The 25,317-nt window shown below is 45.0% G+C and overlaps 1 protein-coding gene across 1 annotated transcript in view; it reads left to right on the top strand.

The window, feature by feature from the left end:
* LOC134949112 (interleukin-13 receptor subunit alpha-1-like) overlaps positions 1-25,317 on the top strand; it is a 144,500-nt gene that overhangs the window by 72,815 nt on the left and 46,368 nt on the right. Inside the window, exons 3-4 of the mRNA XM_063937503.1 lie at positions 4,175-4,331; positions 22,953-23,073. Coding sequence (XP_063793573.1) covers positions 4,175-4,331; positions 22,953-23,073 — 278 coding nt within the window. The remainder of the gene's footprint in view (positions 1-4,174; positions 4,332-22,952; positions 23,074-25,317) is intronic.

The following is a 25,317-nucleotide window of genomic DNA, read 5'->3' as shown; positions in this document are numbered from 1 at the left end:
TTTCCTTCCAGATATTCACTTTAGTTAATTTCATGTGCCGTTGTCTATTTATAAAAATCAGACGCTATCATCAACTGTGCGAATTTTAAATTGTATGCGTTTGTGAAATGAAAGTGACATTTACTTTGTGGACAAGGAAGTACTGTAACTATTATAGGTGCAGCTTCTATGGGCTCCACAGTTTAGAGTGCCCCATGTGTATGTTTTCACCATTGGGGTATACATGGGGACATTACAAAACTTTACTGGGGGACTCACAAATATCTTGTTTTGCCCCTGATTGTCGATGTAAGTATTCATTTGTGCACATGTATCTCTGAAAGTATTTGTACCACCGCAAAACCTGTCTCAGTAACGAGAAAAGGCGCATTTTTTCATATTCAGTATTCTTTACAAATATCTTTTTTTTTTTTTAAATAGTTGAACTCTATTTGTATAAAGAGGCCCAGAGCAGCTAAAATTGAAAACGAAAAGCAAATTGCTATAGAGAGTAAAGCCAATCCTAAAACATTTTTTAAATACATAAACAGTAAAAAGTTAAAGGAGAACATAGGTACATTAAATGATGAATTTGGAGTATTGTTAAATGATGACGAATCAAAAGCAGAAATAATGAACACATTTTTTTCATCAGTGTTCACCAGAGAAGAACTGACGGTGGGAGTAGTGCATAGCGATAGTGACAGTAATGATTCGTGGTTAAATACTTGTTTAAGTGAAGAAGTAGTCATGGAGAGATTACACAAAATAAAGATTAATAAATCACCTGGCCCGGACGGACTTCATCCGAGGGTTCTTATGGAGCTTAGGTCACAACTAGCAAGACCCCTGTATTTGATTTTCAATAGTTCAATTAGATCTGGCATGGTACCGAAGGATTGGTGTATAGCGAAGGTAGTGCCATTATTTAAAAAGGGATCCAAAAATCATCCGGGTAACTACAGGCCGATTAATTTGACATCTATAGTGGGGAAAATATTGGAAGGAATTCTAAGGGATAGCATACAGGAGTATCTGCAGACCACTAAGCAAGAACCAGCATGGGTTTGTGAGGGATAGATCATGTCAAACTAACTTAGTTAACTTCTACGAGGAAGTGAGCGACAATCTTGACCAAAGAAAAGCCGTGGATGTGGTCTGTTTAGATTTTGCAAAAGCCTTCGATACAGTGCCTCACAGGAGATTAATCATCGAATTAAAAGAGCTTGACCTAGGAAAAACTGTTTGTACATGGATAAGTAACTGGCTGGAAAACAGAGTACAGCGAGTAGTGGTCAACGGGAAGTTCTCAAGCTGGACACCAGTAGTCAGCGGAATACCACAGGGGTCCGTACTCGGGCCACTACTGTTCAACATATTTATCAATGACCTAGAAATAGGCCTTGAAAGCACAGTGTCAGTCTTTGCAGATGATACTAAACTGTGTAAGGTAATTCATTCAGAAATAGATGTGGAGTCTCTGCAGAATGACTTATATAAACTTGAAATCTGGGTGTCTAAATGGAGAATGAGGTTCAATATAGAAAAATACAAGGTTATGCATTTCAGGACTAAAAACAAACTTGCATCCTACATATTAAACGGGGAAAGTCTAGGGGTAACAGTTTTGGAAAAGGATTTGGGGGTACTCATTGATAATAAATGTAATAACCGTATACAATGTCAAAGCGCAGTAAAGAAGGCAAGTAAGGTGTTAGCGTGCATAAAATGGGGAATTGAGACAAGGGACGAGGATGTAATCCTGCCGCTGTACAAAACATTGGTACGTCCGCACCTGGAATATTGTGTTCAGTTTTGGGCACCACTGTATAAAAAAGATATGGGTCAACTCGAGAGGGTTCAAAGACGAGCTACTAAATTGATTAAAGGGCTAGAGGGACTGGCTTACGAGGAAAGGCTTACTAGGTTGAATATGAATACACTGGAAAAGAGGCGTCTTAGAGGAGACATTATTAATGTCTTCAAATATGTAAAGGGTCATTACAAAGAGCTATCAGAGGAATTATTTATTAAAAGAACTCTGTTTAGGACACGTGGGCACTCGCTGAGGCTGGAGGAGAGAAAATTCCATACGCAACGAAGGAAAGGGTTCTTCACTGTTAGGGCAATAAGGATTTGGAATTCCTTGCCAGGGAAGGTGGTAATGGCGGACTCTGTAAATGCATTTAAAAGGGGAAAGGTTGAATTTCTGATTGAAAATTATATCCAAGGTTACAACACTTAAAATATTGAAGTTGTTAATCCGGGTGTAACGTGATTTGTAGTTGGTAACTAGTCATAAAACATCTTCTTCAGGTACATTAAAATAAACTCAACTTAAAACAATATACAGGTTGAACGATGCGATGGGCATTTTGCCTCTTTTCAACCTCGAATACTATGTTACTGTGTAATATGTAGATTTATCAAGCCTTCGAGAGTGATAAATTGCATGGTGATAAGTTGCCATGGCAACCAATCAGCTGCTCCGTACAATTGGATAGTATGCAAATTATAAATGTTACTTCAATGCTGATTGGTTGCCATGGGCAACTTCTCCACTGGCTCACTTCTCCACACTTTTCACTGCTTCATGAATAGACCCCAAAGTACCAACCAATCAGCTCCCAACTGTCATTTTTTAAATGCAGCCTCTAACATGACAGGAACTGGTTGTTTGGAACTTTATCATCGTGCAATTTATCACTCTCCAAGGCTTGATAAGTCTGAGCCTAGTTCATAAATGAACATAATTTATTGTAGCAATAAAAAAAATGGAACATACAGTGTAGTAGTTTTTGTACAACAAAAGGCCTGCTCTTGTTTTCAAGTGTACAGTACAGGTTGAGTCTCCCTTATCCAAAATGCTTGGGACCAGAGGTATTTTGGATATGGGATTTTTCCGTATTTTGGAATAATTGCATACCATAATGAGATATCATGGTGATGGGACCTAAATCTAAGCACAGAATGCATTAATGTTACATATACACCTTATACACACAGCCTGAAGGTAATGTTAGCCAATATTTTTTATAACTTTGTGCATTAAACAAAGTGTGTCTACATTCACACAATTCATTTATGTTTCATATACACCTTATACACACAGCCTGAAGGTCATTTAATACAATATTTTTAATAACTTTGTGTATTAAACAAAGTTTGTGTACATTGAGCCATCAAAAAACAAAGGTTTCACTATCTCACTCTCACTCAAAAAAGTCCGTATTTCGGAATATTCCGTATTTCGGAATATTTGGATATGGGATACTCAACCTGTATTATTATTTTTCAACAATATGATAGTGTACTATAATTACATGCAAAAACAAGTACGTCAGTGATTTTACATTTAGTTTATTTATTTGAATTTGTTGTATTGTATGAGAAAAATGTATAAAAATGCTGCACATAATGTACATGTAAAGGAAAAAATCTGCCTAGACATAGGGGTATATTCAATTAGGGTCGAAACTGCCGTCTTGTCGAAAAGACGTCGGTTTTTTACTTTTTCAGGTCGGAAGGGGTTCCGACCTATTCAGTCCCGAGCATTTTTACTCTTCATTCAGTCCCCCCCCCTCCTCATCTCAATTCGACTTTTTTAATGTCGGATTGAGTTGGGCTTTGAATAGACCTTGTCGGATCCATTCCGACGAATGCATGTCGGAATGAATCCGACCCTAATTGAATATACCCCTTATTATTAAACTTACCCAGATTGCATATTCTAGACACTTCCCAAGTTGTGTTTTACTTCCTTCTCCCAGTATTATTTATTCATTAGTGTGGACATTTTCTACAGACTAAACAATAGAAATGATGTAAGCTTTCACGAGCAGGGTCCTCTTCCCTCATGTGCTTTACCATCTCTGACTTAACCTATATTCTTTTCAATACTCCCATCGACTGCACCAAATCGCTCGGATTTCTGCCGCCCTGATACTTATGTCAGTGTCGTCTGCTGACGCAGCTGTGTTTATATACCCTGTACTCTATTGTCTTGAACTGTAAGTGACTGTTTTCTTGTTTTGCTTATATGTTTATGTACTTGGGCGCTTCGGATCCCATGTTGCGCCATAAAGGATAATAAGAATAATAACAACTCACAAAGTGGCTCTGACTTCCAGACTAGCAGACAATTACACATAGGTCAAAGGATGTTATGTTTTATTGTCTTTATACTATTTTTCAGCCAAAACAGAAAGGAATATGTGCATATTTTGAAGAGTGTGTTGAAAAGTTTGGAATCTTACACTTAAACAGTGAAATTATATTTGAAGTTCAAGCTGAATGTAACAACTCCAACATTACGAGTGAACCAGTGCGTGTGAACACCCGGCTGGCAGCAGGTAATAGATTGATACAAAATATATAAAAAAAAAAATTTTTCTTTTAAACGATTAAACAAATGAAAATGTCATGGCCTTAACCTAATATTTTGTTGCACAATCTTTAGAGGCAAATACTGCAATCAAGTGATTTCTGTAGCTCTCACTGATAGGCCCTACACACTGGCCGACATCACTGCACGATATGAACGATCTCGAGATACTGTTCATATCGTGCAGTGTGGAGGCACCAGCGATGAACGATGTGCGGCCCCGCGCTCGTTCATCGCTGGTGCCCCGTCGGCTGTGCATGCAGGCCAATATGGACAATCTCGTCCATATTTGCCTTCAGTTCTATGGAGCCGTGTGACGGGGGGAGTAAAGTAACTTCACTCCCCCCGTCACTGCCCCCCCGCCGCCGGGTCGCCCGTCGGCCGTATCCGCCGTCGGGCAGCTCGGCGGCGGATCGGCCAATGTGTAGGGCCCTTTAGACTTCTGTACCTGTCAACAGGTACAGATAGCTTGGCCCACTCTTCCTGAGCAAACTGCAGCAGCTGTGTAAGGTTTGGTGAGTGTCTTCTCCAGACTGCATGTTTCAGCTGTTTCTGTAGATTTCCATAGGATTCAGATCAGGGCTCATAGAAGTCCACTCCAGAATAGTCCCATGTTTAGTTGTTATCCATTCTTGGTTGCATTTTGCTGTATGTTTTTGGTCATTATCCTGTTGGGAGGACCTACTGTATGACCTGCGACTGAGTCAGCATTCCTGCACTGGCCAGTATGATTCACTCCAAAATGCCTTGTTAGGGGTATATTTACTAAAATTCGTATTTTCCCGACTGAGGTTAAAGTTCAATCACGAATGACATCGAAAGTGTAAAGTTGCAACTTTTTGAATTTATTACGACTAATTTACTAAGCTGTCGTATTCTGCATTTTCGTATTTACCGATGTCGATGTCATTCGGGTTTTTTTGCAGTGTTTTACGTGAGTGACTTGTAAAACACTGCCGACTTTAACACAATGAATCTCGGCCGGATCTGAGAGATCCGTGCCGGGCTTCATTGTGCACCTTTATTAAAATAGAAATCATTGTTAAAATCTTTAAAAAAAATGCGTGGGGTCCCCCCTCCTAAGCAAAACCAGCCTCGGGCTCTTTGAGCCGGTCCTGGTTGAAAAAATATGGGATAAAAAATGATAGGGGTTCCCCCATATTTAAACAACCAGCACCGGGCTCTGCGCCTGGTCCTGGTTCCAAAAATACGGGGGACAAAAAGCGTAGGGGTCCCCCGTATTTCTGAAACCAGCACCGGGCTCCACTAGCCAGATACATAATGCCACAGCCGGGGGACACTTTTATCTAGGTCCCTGCGGCCCTGGCATTACATACCCGACTAGTCACCCCTGGCCGGGGTACCCTGGAGGAGTGGGGACCCCTTCAATCAAGGTGTCCCCCCCCTCCAGCCACCCAAGGGCCAGGGGTGAAGCCGAGGCTGTCCCCCCCATCCAAGGGCTGCGGATGGGGGGCTGATAGCCTTTTTGTCAAAAAATGAATATTGTTTTTAGTAGCAGTACTACAAGTCCCAGCAAGCCTCCCCCGCAAGCTGGTACTTGGAGAACCACAAGTACCAGCATGCGGTGGAAAACCGGGCCCGCTGGTACCTGTAGTACTACTACTAAAAAATACCCCAATAAAAACAGAAGACACACACCTTGAAAGTTAAAGTTTAATACATACATCCACACCTCCATACACACATACTTACCTATGTTCACACGAGGGTCGGTCCTCTTCTCCATGTAGAATCCATGGGGTACCTGTTGAAAAAATTATACTCACAAAATCCAGTGTAGATGGCTCCTCTACTTTTCTATTTGTAATCCTGGTACTTTGCAAAATAACAAAACGGACACCCGACCTCGCACTGAAAGGGGCCCCATGTTTTCACATGGGACCCCTTTCCAAGAATGCCAGGAACCCCCCCTGAGTTCTGTCTAAGAGGGTTCCATCAGCCAATCAGGGAGCGCCACGTTGTGGCACCCTCCTGATTGGCTGTGTGCTCCTGTAGTGTATGTCAGGTAGCACACGGCAGTGTTACAATATAGCGCCTATGCGCTCCATTGTAACCAATGGTGGGAACTTTGTGGTCAGCGGTTGACCGAAAGTAACCTCACCGCTGACCACAAAGTTCCCACCATTGGATTCTACATGGAGTAGAGGACCGACCCTCGTGTGAACATAGGTAAGTATGTGTATATGGAGGTGTGGATGTATGTATTAAACTTTTACTTTCAAGGTGTGTGTCTTCTGTTTTTATTGGGGTATTTTTGTAGTAGTAGTACTACAGGTACCAGCGGGCCCGGTTTTCCACCGCATGCTGGTACTTGTGGTTCTCCAAGTACCAGCTTGCGTGGGAGGCTTGCTGAGACTTGTAGTACTGCTACTGAAAACAATATTCATTTTTTGACAAAAAGGCTATCAGCCCCCCATCCGCAGCCCTTGGATGGGGGGGACAGCCTCGGGCTTCACCCCTGGCCCTTGGGTGGCTGGAGGGGGGGGGACACCTTGATTGAAGGGGTCCCCACTCCTCCAGGGTACCCCGGCCAGGGGTGACTAGTTGGGTATGTAATGCCAGGGCCGCAGGGACCTATATAAAAGTGTCCCCCGGCTGTGGCATTATGTATCTGGCTAGTGGAGCCCGGTGCTGGTTTCAGAAATACGGGGGACCCCTACGCTTTTTGTCCCCCGTATTTTTGGAACCAGGACCAGGCGCAGAGCCCGGTGCTGGTTGTTTAAATATGGGGGAACCCCTGTCACTTTTTTCCCCATATTTTTTCAACCAGGGCCGGCTCAAAGAGCCCGAGGCTGGTTTGGCTTAGGAGGGGGGACCCCACGCATTTTTTTTTAACAAAAATAACAATTTCCCACCCCTTCCCACTGAAAAACATGCACGGATCTCATGGATCCGTGCATGCCTATCCGAACACGGTAAAAAAAAGCAGGTCTGTTTTTTTTTAGCACTTTTTCACGATTTGTATTTTAGCACGGCAGTGTTTGGCTATTGTCAGCAGTGTTTGTGATTTGCACTTTTTAGTAAATGACCGATTTCGACCAAATTCCAGGCGTATTTGACCGATGGTGTATTGATTCGTAATTTTTTCCTAGGACTTCCAAAAAAATACGAATGCCCTCATCACTGCCGTGATTTGAGTTTAGTAAATTCCCGAGATGACACTTTGAAGAAAAAACATCATCTCGGTCAAAATCGGGACCTTAGTAAATATACCCCTTAGTCTTTACATTTCATTGTACCCTGCACACAGAGGTGCAGCATGTAGCCATGGCACCTGGAGCACGTGCATGCTACAGTGCCCCCCCTCTTCCCCCCCCCCCCCCAAAAGGGTGCATATGGGGTTAAATTAAAGGGGAGCAAAAATAAATATTGTGGGCGGTATCAAACTGGGGCATGGAGGTCTAGATATTCCAACCTACTAAAGTAATTCCTACTAATAAAATCCACAGTTTTGTGTCTACTAAATCAAAATGCACCTTACCTACATGGTGATTTCTCTGATACACAGTAGCAGTGGCCCTTACACATTATGCCACACAGTAATTCGTCTTACATACACAGTAATGCCCCCTATGCATTATGCTACACAGTAATGCTCCTTACATATTAGGCCAGACACAGTAATGTCCCCTATACATTATGCTACACAGTAATGCCCCGTATACATAATGCTACACAGTAATGTCAGTAATGCTCCTTATACATTATACTACACTGTAATGCCCCCTATACATTATGCCGCACAGTGATGCTCCTTATACATTAGTGACACCCCACCTCTCCCATGTGTCCCTCCAGCAGCCCCTCACCTTCCTCTGTGTGCCAACAGCAGTGTGGGTTTGGACAGGAACTGGGACGTCAGCACACCTGCACCTGCAGCCAAAGAGACAGTGCCACCGTCATTCAAATCTGTAGCCAGTAGCAATCAAATTAAAGCCTGTTGACTTTTGAATGACTGTAGCACTGTCTCTTGGGCTGCGACTGCAGGTGTGCTGATGTCCTGGCTCCAGTCCAAGTCCACACTGCTGCACCTGGGCCCTGCCAGATGGCCAGTCCGGCACATCGATGTCGGGACTGCTGCACCCTCGCTATGCCCCAGCCTGCATAGATTCAAGGTACCCCATGCCAGACTCAACATAACAAAGCCTCCTCCATGTTTCACAGTATGTATCGGGGTAAATGTGACAGCGGGTTCCCGACGAGACTGCACAATGGGCCTAATTCACAGTTGATCATAGCCGTGCAAAATTTTGCACGGCTACGATCAGTTACTCAGACATTCGGGGGGCGCCCAGCATGGTGCTACTCCACCCCACATGTCTGGTTGTGCTCCGCTGCACAAGTACAAAAGCATCGCACAGCGGCGATTCTTTTGTACTTGACGAGTAGCTCTCTGCCTGCGCAGCTCCTGCGCGCTGGCATGGAGCTACTCATCACTGTCCAGGTCGCAGCGGCTGCATGTGACGTCACATAGCCACCGCGGCCCGCCCCCGCGGCCCGCCCCCGCACGCGCCCCTAAAATGGCGGGGAAACGTCGCCGACCTGCCCCCTCCCGCCCAGCGACCGCCTCTGCCTGTCAATCAGGCATAGGCGATCGCAGTGCTGAGACGGACGTTGGCTGTCTGGTATGCGCCCGGCGCACTGCAGCGATCAGGTCTGAATTAGGCCCAATGTTTTAAAGTAGCAGTCATTTAAAAGGCAAGCTTGTTTTGCCTTTTAAATTAATGCTGCCTTAAAATATTGGGCAGACTTGTCGGGATCCTGCTGATTCCTGCAGCTTGCAGGCTATTATATTTACCCCAAGGTGTTCTTCTCTTCTATAGCTTCATTTTTTTCTTCTGTGAACACAGAGCTAATGTGACTTGCCAAAAAGCTCCTTCACTCATCTGTCCAAGGGGCATTCTCCCAGAAGTAGTGTCTCAATACGCATTTTAGAAAATTCCAGTTTGGTTTTTTTTATGTTGTTTTTTTTTTCAAAAGTGAAGTCCTCCTGGGTCTTCACCCTTGGCTATCACTGTCACTCAAAAAGCTTTGGATGGTGCAATTAGACACTGACATACCTTAACCTTGGAGTTTAGCTTGTATCTGTTTGAAAGTTTTCTTTGGGATCGTCACTATCTTTCTTTTTAATATTCAGTCAATTTTCCTCTTACGGCCACATCCAGAGAGGTTGGCAACAATCCCATGGACTTTGAATTTCTTAATACTTGCAACTGTGGTCACAGGAACATCAAGCTGATTTGATATAGTCTTACAGTCTTTACTTTTAATGTGCTTGTCTATAATTTTCTTTCTGATCTCTGCAAACAACGCTTTCTTTTGCTTTCTCTGGTCCATGCTCGGTGTGGTGCACACAATGATACCAAGCAGCAGAGTGAATACTTTTCTCCATTTAAATAGGCTGAATTACTGATTAGAAGATTGAAGACGTGTGATGCTAATTCAAAAAAGCAACATCACTATAGTCCATTTGTTTTGTATCTTTTCTAAGGAGTACTGAAAAACCTGTCCAGGTCATTATAATAATGAGACTGATGCTATAATTTCAGTTTAATTATGTTAAGTAAACTTTTACTCCATTCTCCTTCTATGTACCACCTTTCTGCAACCACATACCGCTGCATTCTTATTTTCAAGCAGTCAAAGCCGTGCTGTAGCTCATTATCTGTCAGCTGTGTCAACAGCTCTGTCGTTTTCTTCTTTACCTCAGTAATTGATGCAAAATGGGGTTACCTTGGGTACATATTTGATTTTAGGGAAAAAGAAGAAGAAGTCACACAGTGCTAGGTCTGGCGGGTATGCTTCTCGGCCAAAATCTGCTTCACCGAGAGTTGTGTGGCCTGGTGCACAACCATTTTTCACAACTCTGGACTCTTTCTTCTGATTCTTTCATGCAAAGTTTCTAGAACATTTTTTAGAAAGTTGATTCACTGTTTTACCTTCTGGTACCCAGTGTGCCTAAATAACACCCTTGATATCAAAGCAAACAGTTAACATGGTTTTGAATTTGGATTTGCTTTGACGTGCTTTCTTCATTCTTGGTGATGATGGTGCTTTCCAGTGCATGGACTGGTGTTTTGTATCAGGATCATACTGGAAGATCCATGTTTCACCACAGGTAATAACGTTCTCTAGAAAATGTTCCAAAATGACTGTACAAATTTGCTTTCGATTTTCTTTCTGCTCCACAGTTAGAAGCCTTGGAACCATCTTAGCACAAACTTTTGTTATGTTAAGATCTTGATGCAAAACTTGCCTAACAGTTTCTTTGTCGATGTTTACCATTTCTGTTCTCATTCGGATGCTGCGGGTCGAAATTTTTTTCCACATTTTCCTTTGTTTTTGATGTGCAAGGGCTTCCAGGACTTTCATCAACTTCGACATCCAAACTACCGTCATTAGAACTTTTGCGCCACTCAAACACACATTCATGTGACATACAAAATGCCTCAGGTAGCATACGGAAAGATTTGGTGGGTGTTTTGCTCAATGTAACAAAACATTTTAAGTTAACATACTGCTCTATTTTTGAACTAAGAATTTTTACGACATACAGGAAAAACACAACTTCTTCTGTGCGACAGCAAACTATCTGTGCGAGAGAGGTGTGAAAGTTGCAAAACCATTTCGGTATAGTCCAAGTCAATGTTCCCCCACTCCCTTTTAACTCTCGCAGTATGGTTTATTTTTAAGTATAGTCTCATTATTTGGATTGGGCTACAGTTGGGGTCGACTGGAGGAAAGTGGCTGCAATGGATGGAAGGCGCCACACAACAGCTTGGAGCTTGGTGTTCAGTGCCAGCAGCCCCACTGTGTTGCTGATGTATGTACTGGGGAGGCGGGGCTGGTGTACCTCTTCCTGCAGCAGTTTCTCACACCGGGTGCCAGCAGCTCTGACTTCCATGGAACCAGTGCCAGGTGACTGTATGCGTGTACTACAGTACATGGCTTATCTTCAGCATGGCTAGTGACCCCCTGCAGCTGCCCATGTTTTCCGGATTCAATCATGCGTGGATGACTTTCTCTGTAGATCAGTGATTTTCAACCTTTTTCAACTAGCGGCACACCGAACGGAAAAAAACTACACACATATTGGCCCCCACAGTAATTAAATAAACACATTGGCCCCCACGGTAATCCAAACACATTGGCCCCCACAGTAATTCCAAACATATTGGCCCCCACAGTAATTCCAAACACATTGGCCCCCACAGTAATTCCAAACACATTGGCCCCCACAGTAATTCCAAACACATTGTCCCCCACAGTAATTCCAAACACATTGACCCCCACAGTAATTCCAAACACATTTGCCCCCACAGTAATCCAAACATATTGGCTCCCCACAGTAATTCCAAACACATTTGCCCCCACAGTAATCCAAAATATTGGCTCCCCACAGTAATTCCAAACACATTGCCCCCCACAGTAATTCCAAACACATTGGCCCCCACAGTAATTCCAAACATATTGGCCTCCACAGTAATCCAAACACATTGGCCCCCACAGTAATCCAAACACATTGGCCCCCACAGTAATCCAAACACATTGGCCCCCACAGTAATCCCACACACACTGTCCCACTGCAGCAATTCCACACACACTTCCCCCTCCCCCCACCCCCCGCAGAAATTAAATAGAAATACACTGGACCCTACCATGACTTTCTTTTATTTTTTCCCTCCATCAGTAGTGGGTGGTGGAGCAGCGTGGAGCTGTGAGGAGCAGGGCTTGGCTGGTGGAGTGCTGGCATGCAGGTGCCATGGCAGGCTTGACCTATGAATCATGCTGCATCGCCATAGGTCACAGGCCAGGCTGCCGAAGAGTGCCAGCATCTCTGGCGGCACATAAGGTAACCGCTGGCGGCACACTAGAATGCTGCGACACAGTGGTTGGGAATCACTGCTGTAGAGAAATCATGCTGGGAGGTGGTGAACATGTGGTGTGGGACGCCCCCAGAGAGATTGAAAGGGGAGGGGTACAACACAATGCAATGCTTCCTATCCAAGAGGCCTTGCCCCTTTTTGGGCACGCAATAATGTAGCCTTCTCAGTGATCAGCACCCTGCCCTAAAATTTTATTTAATCAATTTAAAGAACACTAATCACTAACCGCGGTGTCCAATTAGTCGTGGTAATTTACTACGACTAATTACTGCCAACGGGGCTATCCAGTTAGCCTCAATGCTAGTGCATATCAGGGATTTTGTTTTTTGCCTGCCTCAGGCAGTCAAAACCAAATGCACGAAAACAAGCTTTTTTTTTGCGAACACGGCTGTGAAAATACATTGGTCTGCGTCTTTTCACGGACCCTATGTATTTTCATGAAAAAATAGTAAATTTTTCAGGCGTAAGAAACAGGGGAAATGAGTAAAGAGCGCTTGTACTCATTTCCATTGAATTAACTATTCTTTCAAGAGCTGCTCAAACATCATAAATCCCAGCCCTAGCACGTTTTTTTACATTTTTTAAAGTAAGAAACAGGGGGCCTAATTGGATAGGCCGAAGTGGTGTAATGTCAGTTTCCACTATGGTGTTGTACTGATACCAGAAACAGGAAGCACTGAAGCATACTGTATATAGCACGCCTGTAGGACAGGTACAACAAAATCAGTATTAATGATGATATGCAATAGATCAGAACATAAGTCTTGTGTAGCAGTTGTTAAGTGGAATAACCACAGAGTAGTGTAATCGCAGTTGCTAGGATGATGCATTTTATAGGTCTAAAAGGTAATGAGCGCAGGATCCTGCGTCTCTGGTGAATAAGTCTATCCCCAAAGAATGTACACACTTGTTGCTGACTGCGGTCCCAGGTATAGCCTGTGCGAAGGTGACACAGAGATGTTTTCACAGGTGGTACTTTTCAGTAAGAATGTTCTTGGTCATACTGTAGCTTCATGCAGGAAAGAAATAATTAATTCCCCGTACTGTATATTAAGTTTTTGACAAAAGTTTGAATCCAAAAACCACAAGCCAGACACTGTTAAACGCAAACAGAAATAAAATATAATTTCTCTAACGTCCTAGTGGATGCTGGGGACTCCGTAAGGACCATGGGGAATAGACGGGCTCCGCAGGAGACATGGGCACTTTAATAAAGAATTTAGATTCTGGTGTGCTCTGGCTCCTCCCTCTATGTCCCTCCTCCAGACCTCAGTTTGAATCTGTGCCCGGACAAGCTGGGTGCTGTTCAGTGAGCTCTCCTGAGCTTGCTGTAAGAAAGTATTTTGTTAGGTTTTTTATTTTCAGGGAGCTCTGCTGGCAACAGACTCCCTGCATCGTGGGACAGAGGGGAGAGAAGCAGCCCTACTCTCTGAAGCTAGGTCCTGCTTCTTAGGCTACTGGACACCATTAACTCCAGAGGGATCGTACACAGGATCTCACCCTCATCGTCCGATCCCAGAGCCTCGCCGCCGTCCCCCTCGCAGAGCCGGAAGACAGAAGCCGGGTGAGTATGAGAAGCAAGAAGACTTCAAAATCGGCGGCAGAAGACTCCGTTCTTCACATGAGGTAACGCACAGCACTGCAGCTGTGCGCCATTGCTCCAAACACACCTCACATACTCCGGTCACTGTAAGGGTGCAGGGCGCAGGGGGGGCGCCCTGGGCAGCATATGGACCTCTGTTGGCAAAAGTACTCATATATACAGTTGGGCACTGTATATATGTATGAGCCCCCGCCAAAAAGATATGTATTTTAGCGGGACAGAAGCCCACCGTCGAGGGGGCGGGGCTTCTCCCTCAGCACTCACCAGCGCCATTTTTTTCTCCACAGCTCCGCTGAGAAGCTCCCCAGGCTCTCCCCTGCAGATCACGGTAGAAAAGGGTAAAAGGAGAGGGGGGGCACATAATTAGGTGCAAAAAACACAATATACAGCAGCTACTGCGTTAACATTAAGTTACTGTGTTATTCCTGGGTTATATAGCGCTGGGGTGTGTGCTGGCATACTCTCTCTCTGTCTCACCAAAGGGCCTTGTGGGGGAACTGTCTTCAAAAAGGGCATTCCCTGTGTGTGTGGTGTGTCGGTACGCTTGTGTCGACATGTCTGATAAGGAAGGCTATGTGGAAGCAGAGCGGGAGCAAATGAATGTGGTGTCTCTGCTGACGGCACCGACACCTGATTGGATGGATATGTGGAAGGTTTTGAATGATAATGTTAATTCCTTGCATAAAAGGTTAGACAAAGCTGAAACCTCAGGACAGTCAGGGTCCCAACCCGTGCCTGATCCTATGTCGCAGAGGCCGTCAGGGTCTCAGAAGCGCCCACTATCCCAAATTATTGACACGGATACCGACATGGATTCTGACTCCAGTGTCGATTACGATGATGCCAAGTTACAGCCAAAATTGGCTAAATCCATCCGTTATATGATTATAGCTATTAAGGATATGTTGCACATTACAGAGGAAACCCCAGTCCCTGACAGGAGGGTTCATATGTATGGGGAAAAGAAGCCGCAGGTAACTTTTCCCCCCTCACACGAGCTCAATGAGTTATGTGAAAAGGCTTGGGAATCTCCAGATAAAAAACTGCAGATTTCCAAAAAGATTCTTATGGCGTATCCTTTCCCGCCAACGGACAGGTTACGCTGGGAATCCTCCCCTAGGGTGGACAAAGCTTTGACACGCTTATCCAAGAAGGTAGCCCTGCCGTCACAGGATACGGCTACCCTCAAAGATGCTGCGGATCGCAAACAGGAGGTTACCCTGAAGTCCATTTATACACATTCAGGTACCTTACTGAGGCCGGCAATCGCGTCGGCTTGGGTGTGTAGTGCTGTAGCAGCATGGACGGATACCTTATCTGAGGAACTTGATACCTTAGACAAGGATACTATATTAATGACCCTGGGGCATATTAAAGACGCTGTCCTTTATATGAGAGATGCTCAGAGAGACATTAGCCTACTAGGTTCTAGAATAAATGCTATGTCGATTTCTGCCAGAAGGGTCCTGTGGACTCGGCAATGGACAGGTGATGCCGACTCAAAAAGGCACATGGAGGTTTTACCTTACAAGGGTGAGGAATTGTTTGGGGAGGGTCTCTCGGACCTGGTCTCCACAGCTACGGCTGGGAAGTCCAATTTTTTGCCATATGTTTCCTCACAACCTAAGAAAGCACCGTATTACCAAATGCAGTCCTTTCGATCACAGAAAAACAAGAAAGTCCGAGGTGCGTCCTTTCTTGCCAGAGGCAGGGGCAGAGGAAAGAAGCTGCACAACACAGCTAGTTCCCAGGAACAGAAGTCCTCCCCGGCTTCCACTAAATCCACAGCATGACGCTGGGGCTCCACAGGCGGAGCTAGGCCCGGTGCGGGCGCGTCTCCGAAATTTCAGCCACAAGTGGGTTCACTCACAGTTGGATCCCTGGGCAATAGATATTGTGTCTCAGGGATACAAGCTGGAATTCAAAGAGATGCCCCCTCACCGATACCTCAAGTCGGCCCTGCCAGCTTCCCCCTTAGAGAGGGAAATAGTGTTAACTGCAATTCACAAATTGTATCTTCAACAGGTGGTGGTCAAGGTTCCCCTCCTTCAACAAGGAAAGGGTTATTATTCGACCATGTTTGTGGTACCGAAACCGGACGGTTCGGTCAGACCCATATTGAATTTAAAATCCCTGAACATGTACCTAAAAAGGTTCCGGTTCAAGATGGAATCGCTGAGAGCGGTCATTGCAAGCCTGGAAGGGGGGGATTTATGGTGTCTCTGGACATAAAGGATGCATACCTTCATGTCCCCATTTATCCACCTCATCAGGCGTACCTCAGATTTGTGGTACAGGATTGTCATTACCAATTTCAGACGTTGCCGTTTGGTCTCTCCACGGCTCCGAGAATATTTACCAAGGTAATGACGGAAATGATGGTACTCCTGCGGAAGCAAGTGTTCACAATGATCCCATACTTGGACGATCTCCTCATAAAAGCGAGGTCAAGAGAGCAGTTGCTGATCAGCGTAGCACGTTCTCTGGAAGTGTTACGGCAACACGGCTGGATTCTGAATATTCCAAAGTCGCAGTTGGTTCCTACGACTCGTCTGCCTTTCCTGGGCATGATTCTGGACACAGGCCAGAAAAGGGTTTATCTCCCGATAGAGAAGGTTCAGGAACTCATGACACAGGTCAGGGACCTATTAAAACCAAAACAGGTGTCAGTGCATCACTGCACTCGAGTCCTGGGAAAGATTGTGGCATCGTACGAGGCCATTCCCTTCGGCAGGTTCCATGCGAGGACCTTTCAATGGGACTTACTGGACAAATGGTCCGAATCACATCTTCAGATGCATCTGTTAACCACAATATCCCCCAGGGCCAGGGTGTCTCTCCTGTGGTGGCTGCAGAGTGCTCACCTTCTCGAGGGCCGCAGATTCGGCATTCAGGACTGGGTCCTGGTGACCACGGATGCAAGCCTCCGAGGGTGGGGAGCAGTCACACAGGGAAGAAATTTCCAAGGTCTGTGGTCAAGTCAGGAGACTTGCCTTCACATCAACATCCTGGAACTAAGGGCCATTTACAACGCCCTACGTCAAGCAGAGACCCTGCTTCGCGGTCAACCAGTTCTGATTCAGTCAGACAACATCACCGCTGTGGCTCATGTAAACCGACAAGGCGGCACAAGGAGCAGGGTGGCGATGGCGGAAGCCACCAGAATTCTTCGCTGGGCGGAGAATCACGTAAGCGCACTATCAGCAGTGTTCATCCCGGGGGTAGACAACTGGGAAGCAGACTTCCTCAGCAGGCACGACCTCCACCCGAGGGAGTGGGGACTTCATCAAGAAGTCTTCGCACAGCTTACAAGTCGGTGGGAACTGCCACAGGTGGACATGATGGCATCCCGCCTCAACAAGAAACTACAGAGGTATTGCGCCAGGTCAAGAGACCCTCAGGCGATAGCTGTAGACGCCCTGGTGACACCGTGGGTGTTCCAATCGGTCTATGTATTTCCTCCTCTTCCTCTCATACCCAAGGTGTTGAGAATCATAAGAAAAAGAGGAGTGAGAACAATACTCATTGTTCCGGATTGGCCAAATAGGACATGGTATCCAGATCTGCAAGAAATGCTCACAGAGGACCCGTGGCCTCTTCCTCTAAGACAGGACTTGTTGCAACAAGGGCCCTGTCTGTTCCAAGACTTACCGCGGCTGTGTTTGACGGCATGGCGGTTGAATGCCGGATCCTAGTGGAAAAAGGTATTCCAGATGAGGTCATTCCTACGCTGATAAAGGCTAGGAAGGACGTGACAGCTCAACATTATCACCGTATATGGCGAAAATATGTTGCTTGGTGTGAGGCCAGGAATGCCCCTACGGAGGAATTCCAGCTTGGGCCGTTTCCTTCACTTCCTACAGTCAGGAGTGACATTGGGCCTAAATTGGGTTCCATTAAGGTCCAGATTTCGGCCCTATCCATTTTCTTTCAAAAAGAGCTGGCTTCTCTACCTGAAGTTCAGACGTTTGTGAAGGGAGTGCTGCGTATTCATCCCCCTTTTGTGCCCCCGGTAGCACCTTGGGATCTTAACGTGGTGTTGAGTTTCCTGAAATCCCACTGGTTTGAACCACTCAAAACGATGGAATTGAAATATCTCACGTGGAAGGTGGTCATGCTACTAGCATTGGCTTCGGCTAGGCGTGTGTCAGAATTAGCGGCTTTGTCACATAAAAGCCCCTATCTGGTTTTCCATGCGGATAGAGCAGAATTGCGGACCCGTCCACAATTTCTGCCAAAAGTGGGTTCATCCTTTCATATAAATCAACCTATTGTGGTGCCTGTGGCTACTACTGACTTGGAGGATTCCGAGTTACTTGATGTGGTCAGGGCTTTGAAGGTTTATGTAGCCAGAACGGCTAGGGTCAGGAAAACAGAATCTTTGTTTATCCTGTATGCTTCCAACAAGCTTGGTGCTCCTGCTTCAAAGCAAACTATTGCTCGCTGGATCTGTAATACGATTCAGCAGGCTCATTCTGCGGCTGGATTGCCGCTGCCAAAATCGGTTAAGGCCCATTCCACTAGGAAGGTGGGCTCTTCTTGGGCGGCTGCCCGAGGGGTCTCGGCATTACAGCTGTGCCGAGCGGCTACTTGGTCAGGTTCAAACACTTTTGCAAAGTTCTACAAGTTTGATACCCTGGCTGAGGAGGACCTTGTGTTTGCTCATTCGGTGCTGCAGAGTCATCCGCACTCTCCCGCCCGTTTGGGAGCTTTGGTATAATCCCCATGGTCCTTACGGAGTCCCCAGCATCCACTAGGACGTTAGAGAAAATAAGATTTTACTTACCGGTAAATCTATTTCTCGTAGTCCGTAGTGGATGCTGGGCGCCCGTCCCAAGTGCGGACTTCTTCTGCAATACTTGTATATAATTATTGCTGCAATAAGTGCTATGTTATTGTTGCATCAGGGTTGAACTGATGCTCTGTTGTTGTTCATACTGTTGACTGGGTAAGTTTATCACAAGTTATACGGTGTGATTGGTGTGGCTGGTATGAGTCTTGCCCTGGATTTCCAAAATCCTTTCCTTGTACTGTCAGCTCTTCCGGGCACAGTTTCTCTAACTGAGGTCTGGAGGAGGGACATAGAGGGAGGAGCCAGAGCACACCAGAATCTAAATTCTTTCTTAAAGTGCCCATGTCTCCTGCGGAGCCCGTCTATTCCCCATGGTCCTTACGGAGTTCCCAGCATCCACTACGGACTACGAGAAATAGATTTACCGGTAAGTAAAATCTTATTTTATCTTAGTATAGGAGCAGTCACTTTTTCCAACAAAGTCCTAATTTCTCAATGACTGAACGGTTCATACTAATGGGGGTCCACATTAAGAGAAATCAGGAACAGGGTGCCAACACATTTCCTCTATTTCACCCCTGCTACCCCTGAGGAAGTCAGAATTCTTTCATATAGTCGCCAATCAGCTCTTATAGAAGACTGTGTCATCTTATATTTTAAGGAAGTCTATTTCATTGCTTTTTTTAGTCTTTTTGGTTTTCTTTTAAACTTGGGGGCATATGTAATAGGGTCTGAGTTGTCGAAGGTGCGGGATACCAGCTGATCTTGGACTTTTTCTTAAAGCGGCAATCATTTACAAGGCATGGTTTTGTCTTGTAAATGATTGCTGCTTTAAAAAAACCTCCGAGGTGGGCCAGCACCCAACACCTCCTGCAACCTCAGACCCCATTACATATGCAGACCCTCCAACATGACCCGCCCCACTAGGTACAAAATGCTCTGTTTCTGGACTTCCCTCTTAATTTAGGATTTCCATCACCTGTGTTGAACTAGTTAAATGATAAGAAAGCTGTTTCTTCACAGGTGATGGCAATAATAAATTAAGAGGGAAGTCCAGAAACAGAGCATTTTGTACCTAGTGGGGCGGGTCATGTTGGAGGGTATGCATATGCCCCTTTGTATTTGTTAATAGTGGCATCACTGCTTTGGTCAGACATCACATGAATGTATAATATTTGTTCTACTTACTATACTAGTCACTGACTGAGGTTTTAAGTACTGTAGAGCACTGTCCTATCACGTTCCTTAAACTGTGTGTGTGTGTGTGTGTGTGTGTGTGTGTGTGTGTGTGTGTGTGTGTGTGTGTGTGTGTGTTTATATTTGGAAAGAAAATGGCAGCTCTCAGAGTCAGGAGTAAGGTGAGGGTAAATAAGTGTCTTCCCCTCTCTCTCTCTCTCTCTCTCTCTCTCTCTCTCATACATATTGGCTTTGCTCCCGAGTCTACTGTGGATGTGCAATACTCCATGAACATGGCCCCAAGACCTTGTTCCTGGGGACATTTCTATTGCTCATGTGCAAATCACCGGGAAAATGGTCAATGCACCATTTTCCCAGTGATTTTTGTCTGCAGTGCCGGCTGCTGTGGAACTGCAGAGGGGTATCTATAATTACATGGGTGCAGATGTGTGGTGTTGGCCTCCCTGTACCTCGCACCCTGCACCCAATATAGAAACGCCAATGGTTTAAGTGTTGTTCAGGAATTGATGCCACATTTAGACTATTTGTACTGTTATAGTAATTGTGGTGGATTCCATAACTGGACCACTACATGCCACACCCCAAAGTTGCAGATTACTCATAGCTCAGTGAATATCTTGTCAGATTATATGGGTGTCTTAGATATACACAGATGGCTTAGAGAATTTAGGGAGTTATTCAGTAGGCATCTCTGACCACCCACAGTGCGAACTGGGAGGACCCGCGTCTCGGTTATGCGAACGACTCTGCCTGATTGACAGGCAGAGGTGTTCGTGGGGCGTCGACGTGGCGTTGCGGGGGCGGTTATGTGGTGTTGGGAGGGCGTGGCAATCGGAAAGGGGGGCAGGTTCTGGGCAGCCGCGTGACGTCACACATGGCCTCTGCAACCCAAACGACAGCCTGCGGATGCAGGGGGCATCCAATAAGCAGCAATGTGATCGCAATTGAATTTCGATTGCATTGCTGCTGGCCATTTACATGCTGAGCGGCCTTGCTGGGCGACCCCCAGCATGCGGCTTTATCATTAGCAGTTTTGCTAAGATTGCAAAACTGCTAATGATGCTGACTGAGGGCCTTAGCCAGCACTGGAGTGTGAACTTATCTATGTACATTGGAATACATATTACTCCAGTCAGTTCTGTTTTTTGATAGGGAATTAAGGAGCTTCACATACAGATCCTTCACTTGTATGTAGAACATAGATTCATTCAGTGCGTATGGGTCTTTACAAGAGGAAATGTAACGGAAATTAGAATATGTACTAATTCCATTTCTATCATACTCTTCTATGTGCACTGAATCAATGTCTCTTTATGGAGATGAGTGAAATGTGTCTGTCTCCTTTCAAAGAAGTGTGGGTATAAATATGTTGGTACATGTCTTGACTGCATAAATAATAATAAATCCTCCTTCCCTACTATGGTAATTAGGAATAAATAACCACACAAGATAAATTGTCATTTACTTGTTTCAATTTGGTTACTATTTATTTGATAACAGGGGTAGAGAGGTGAAAGAGTAAAGATGGTGACAGGAAAAATGGGGCAAGCAGACCAGTATCCAGATACTCACACCCTGTACCCTTTCACAGCCTTGCAATGGCCCAACAGCAGAGGGAGTGGGGGCAGAACGGTCCGGTAGTCAGACCTGTCTCTCTGTATTTAAGCTCCCTTAGTCCTAGATTGACTTCTGTCTTCACCTGTCATCACCTGCATCAGGTCCCTGGGCCACTGTTACTCAAGATGTGACGTGCTGAAGTTGTCTGCATGGGCCGCCTTGCTAATAGTTTCCATTTTAACAAAACTTTATGCAATGTCAGGTTATTGCTGAGCAATGTGTTTTACCCTTATAGTTCACATATAAAAATACTTTTATAGTAGTTTTTTTCTTTTTTTACATGTTTGTAAATTAGTTCTCTTCTCATTAACAATTTGTGATAGGACATGGGAAAGTGATACATACTGTCAACCAATTGGTAGATGTTTTATTATAATGGAATTTTGTTTTGTTAGTTCACCTTGTGCGTATACATGTATTGTAGTCCACTGAGAAAATGTTTTACTGTAGAAACAACTAGAATATATGTATAACCGGGAGGCGATCACGAGACCGCCTGTTGGGATCCCAGCAGTCACAATGCTGACGCGGGAATCCCAACAGACTGTGAAATATCGGCGCCACAGGCTTATCTCCCTCTGTGGGTGTCCACGACACCCATAGAGGGAGAACAGATCCTGTGGCCCTGCTGCCGGCATGCTGGTGGCCAGGATCCCGCCCGCCGGTAACTTGTATGTATTCCGTATAACCCAGGGGTGGGCAACATGCAGCCCGCGGGCTGGATGCGGCCCGCGAACCGATCCTGCCTGGCTTGCTGTCTCCCATCAGTATGCAATGACAAGCGGCCCGACTGGCTGAGCCGCTTGTCATTGCACTACACTGCTGCCAGACGCGGCGCCGCTGAGGAAATCCCGGTCACATCACATGGTCTGCTGACCAGGATTTCCTCTGTTATGTAATGCGCTGGGCGGCACGGGGGGCGGAGCCACAGCAGGAGCGGCGGGCAGCAGCAATGACTCCGGGGAGCGGACAGCAGCAGTGACTCCGGGCAGCGGGCAGCAGCAGTGACTCCATGAAGCACGGGCAGCGGGGATCAGGCAGCGGATCATCTTCCACTGTGAAAAAAAGGTAAACCCCCTGCCCAGCCAGTACCTGAAATGGATCTGTACTTAAGCTGCAATATGGGTTCAGGGGAGGGGGGGGGGGGGGGTGAGAAACTGCTATATAGGTGAGGGGAAAGGGGGGTAGGGACTGCTATGTAGATTCAGGGGTGGGGGGGAAGGGGGGTAGGGACTGCTATATAGGTTCAGGGAAGGGGGGTAGGGACTGCTATATAGGTTCAGGGGAAGGGGGGTAGGTACTGCTATATAGGTTCAGGGGAAGGGGGTAGGGACTGCGATGCATGCGCAGTTCAGACCTGATTTACCAAATATTTTGTGTGTGGCCCTCAACTATTTACTGGAAGTGTAAAGCGGCCCCCCAGCTGAAATATTTGCCACCCCTGGTATAACCAAACTTTGATTTCAATTGCAGGCGATAACAGAACATCTGTAAGAAATTTCACCTGTGTTTGGTACTATCAGGAATATGTGAATTGCACGTGGCAACCCGGAGAAGATCAGCCTCCCAATGTTAATTACAGCTTGCTTTATTGGTTGGTATGAGAGTATTTTGATTGCACAATTATGAGATCAGAGAGTTGTCACTGGAAACTAGGCAGAATCTTCATACTATAGCACAGAAGCATGTATATATTGAATGCAGTTTGTGATATGGGCAGGATGTAATGAAGTCAGAGTTCAGCGGCCATGCGGGATGCTGGTCGAACTTGGACATTTTTGTAAAGGGGCAATCATATTTCTTTACATATTTTTTTTTAAAGGGGCCTTGAACATGATTGCCCCTTTAAAAGAAAAAAAACAGAGTTCGAACGGCATCACGCACGGCTGCCGAACTAGGACTTCATTACATCCCGGCCTATGTCAACTGTATAGTCCTATACCCGCTCCATGGCTGCATTCTGCTAACAGTGAGGATCTGAAATTAGAGGAGAGAGACAACTACTAAAGGACATTGTGGAGAGAGTGAATTCAGGGTGGTCTACTCTGCTGGTTTCACAGCCTGTTATTCCCATAATAAGAGCATTTTTTTAGGAGTGCTTAGGAGTTACCAGTACAGTAATTGGAATTTGTCCCATACTTTTGATGGATTTGAAACTCTTCAGACAGCACCAAAGTGATCCATACAGGGTTCCAGCAACACAGCTGCTCCCTCGTATTCCCCACCAAGTTGTATGATAAAATCTGCTGCTCCTCTCTTCTAGAAGATGAATTGAATAGAAAGATGGCTGCTTAAAACTGCAAGAATCCATGGTCAATTGAAGAGAGTAGGGGAATTCAATTAGTCGTGGGCATTTTTTCTGCAAAAAAAAAAAAAGTTTTTTTTTGCAATTTTTGTTTGCCCACTGTTTTTTTTGGGGCAGTTCAGTTGATGCACGCTTTTTTTGCCAAATAATTTTGTGATTGCGGCCTCAACAAAATTACACTTATCGGAGATTTTAGTTCTAATTCCTCAGGGCAGATGAAACAAAATACCCTATAGTTCCATCTATCAGGGATAATTGAATTGCTCCCTGGGGATCAATTAGCGGAGGTAATTTACTGCGCGTAATTGCATTCCCTCCTAAATGTATTTATAGTTACAGTACATGTTGACCAATGACACACAAATGTAACACATGTAGTAAAGACTATACCATTGTCAGCTCATTCTTCTGATTTGAGGAAGGACATTTTAGGAGAACACTCTAAAAATTGTAATGGATGCAATGAGGTTCTGCATATGCCCAGAAAACAGTCTTTGTATGCAACTTTGCTTAACTCTGACAGTGACTTATTCTTGTAACTGGAGGTGCGGGAATGTTTGCACAGTGCAGGAGGAGTGTGCTTCCGTAAAAAGGTGCAGTTCTGCATAGAAACGCATACAAAGCAGCTTCAATTACAAGTGCCTGAGGACGGGTGCACCACATGCACAGTGATGATAATGATGATATTTCACCAGCACTAGCTAGCGTCTTCTAATTATCTGTGAACTGTATTAGCAAGTTCTTCTTTTTTTTTTGTTTACACAAGAATAAGCGGACAAAACGAAAACCTGAGCAGCTAATTTAAACCTCTGTTTTAAAACACAGTTGTTTAAATTTATGACATGCATATAAAGCAATCTTCTGGTGATTGCGAAATATTCACTCTTATTGCATTCCACAGCATTTGTGTCTTAAATCCACTCAACTTGTTTATCTGGTTTATTCAAAGTAATGTAAACCAGTACATAGCTTACTGTAATTATTATGTATCTGGTGAATAAATTATCTTTTTCTGGGAACCGTAATGGGGTACAGCTTTAACCCTCATATGCTCTTATGCTTCCTCATTCCTAGTTGAACAGGATATTATCTGTTTAGCAATGGGGCACCTCTCCCCTTGCTTTAGCATGGCACAAGTACATAGATATTACTAGTGGTTTTGGCCCATTCTGTAGCACTATGGCACTCCTTTGCAGTTTGTGCCAGCCACTGTGACCACCTGGCTAAGAGGTTGTGGTTGCAACAGTTTGTTAATATAGTCTAGAGACCCAGAATGAAAATTACTCAGCAGCATCAGTCCTCCCTGTGGGATTAATGGATATCTGGACCTAACAAGCCTTTGCTAAATTAATATTTAATGCTAGCTCACATGCTTGATACTGTGCTCTCCTGAGTGTGCTATTTCTGTACCAATTCTGATGCCTTTCCGACAGCATAATCTGTCAGATACAGTTTGAGTTCGGTTCTGTACAGTTCTATTAATCGAAACATGAGGATTTTGAATTTTTGATTTTGTTAGTTTTGCTTATGTGT

The sequence above is a fragment of the Pseudophryne corroboree genome, chromosome 8, assembly GCF_028390025.1.
Source record: "Pseudophryne corroboree isolate aPseCor3 chromosome 8, aPseCor3.hap2, whole genome shotgun sequence".
NCBI lineage: Eukaryota > Metazoa > Chordata > Amphibia > Anura > Myobatrachidae > Pseudophryne > Pseudophryne corroboree.
This window is presented reverse-complemented; position numbering and strand designations above follow the sequence as displayed.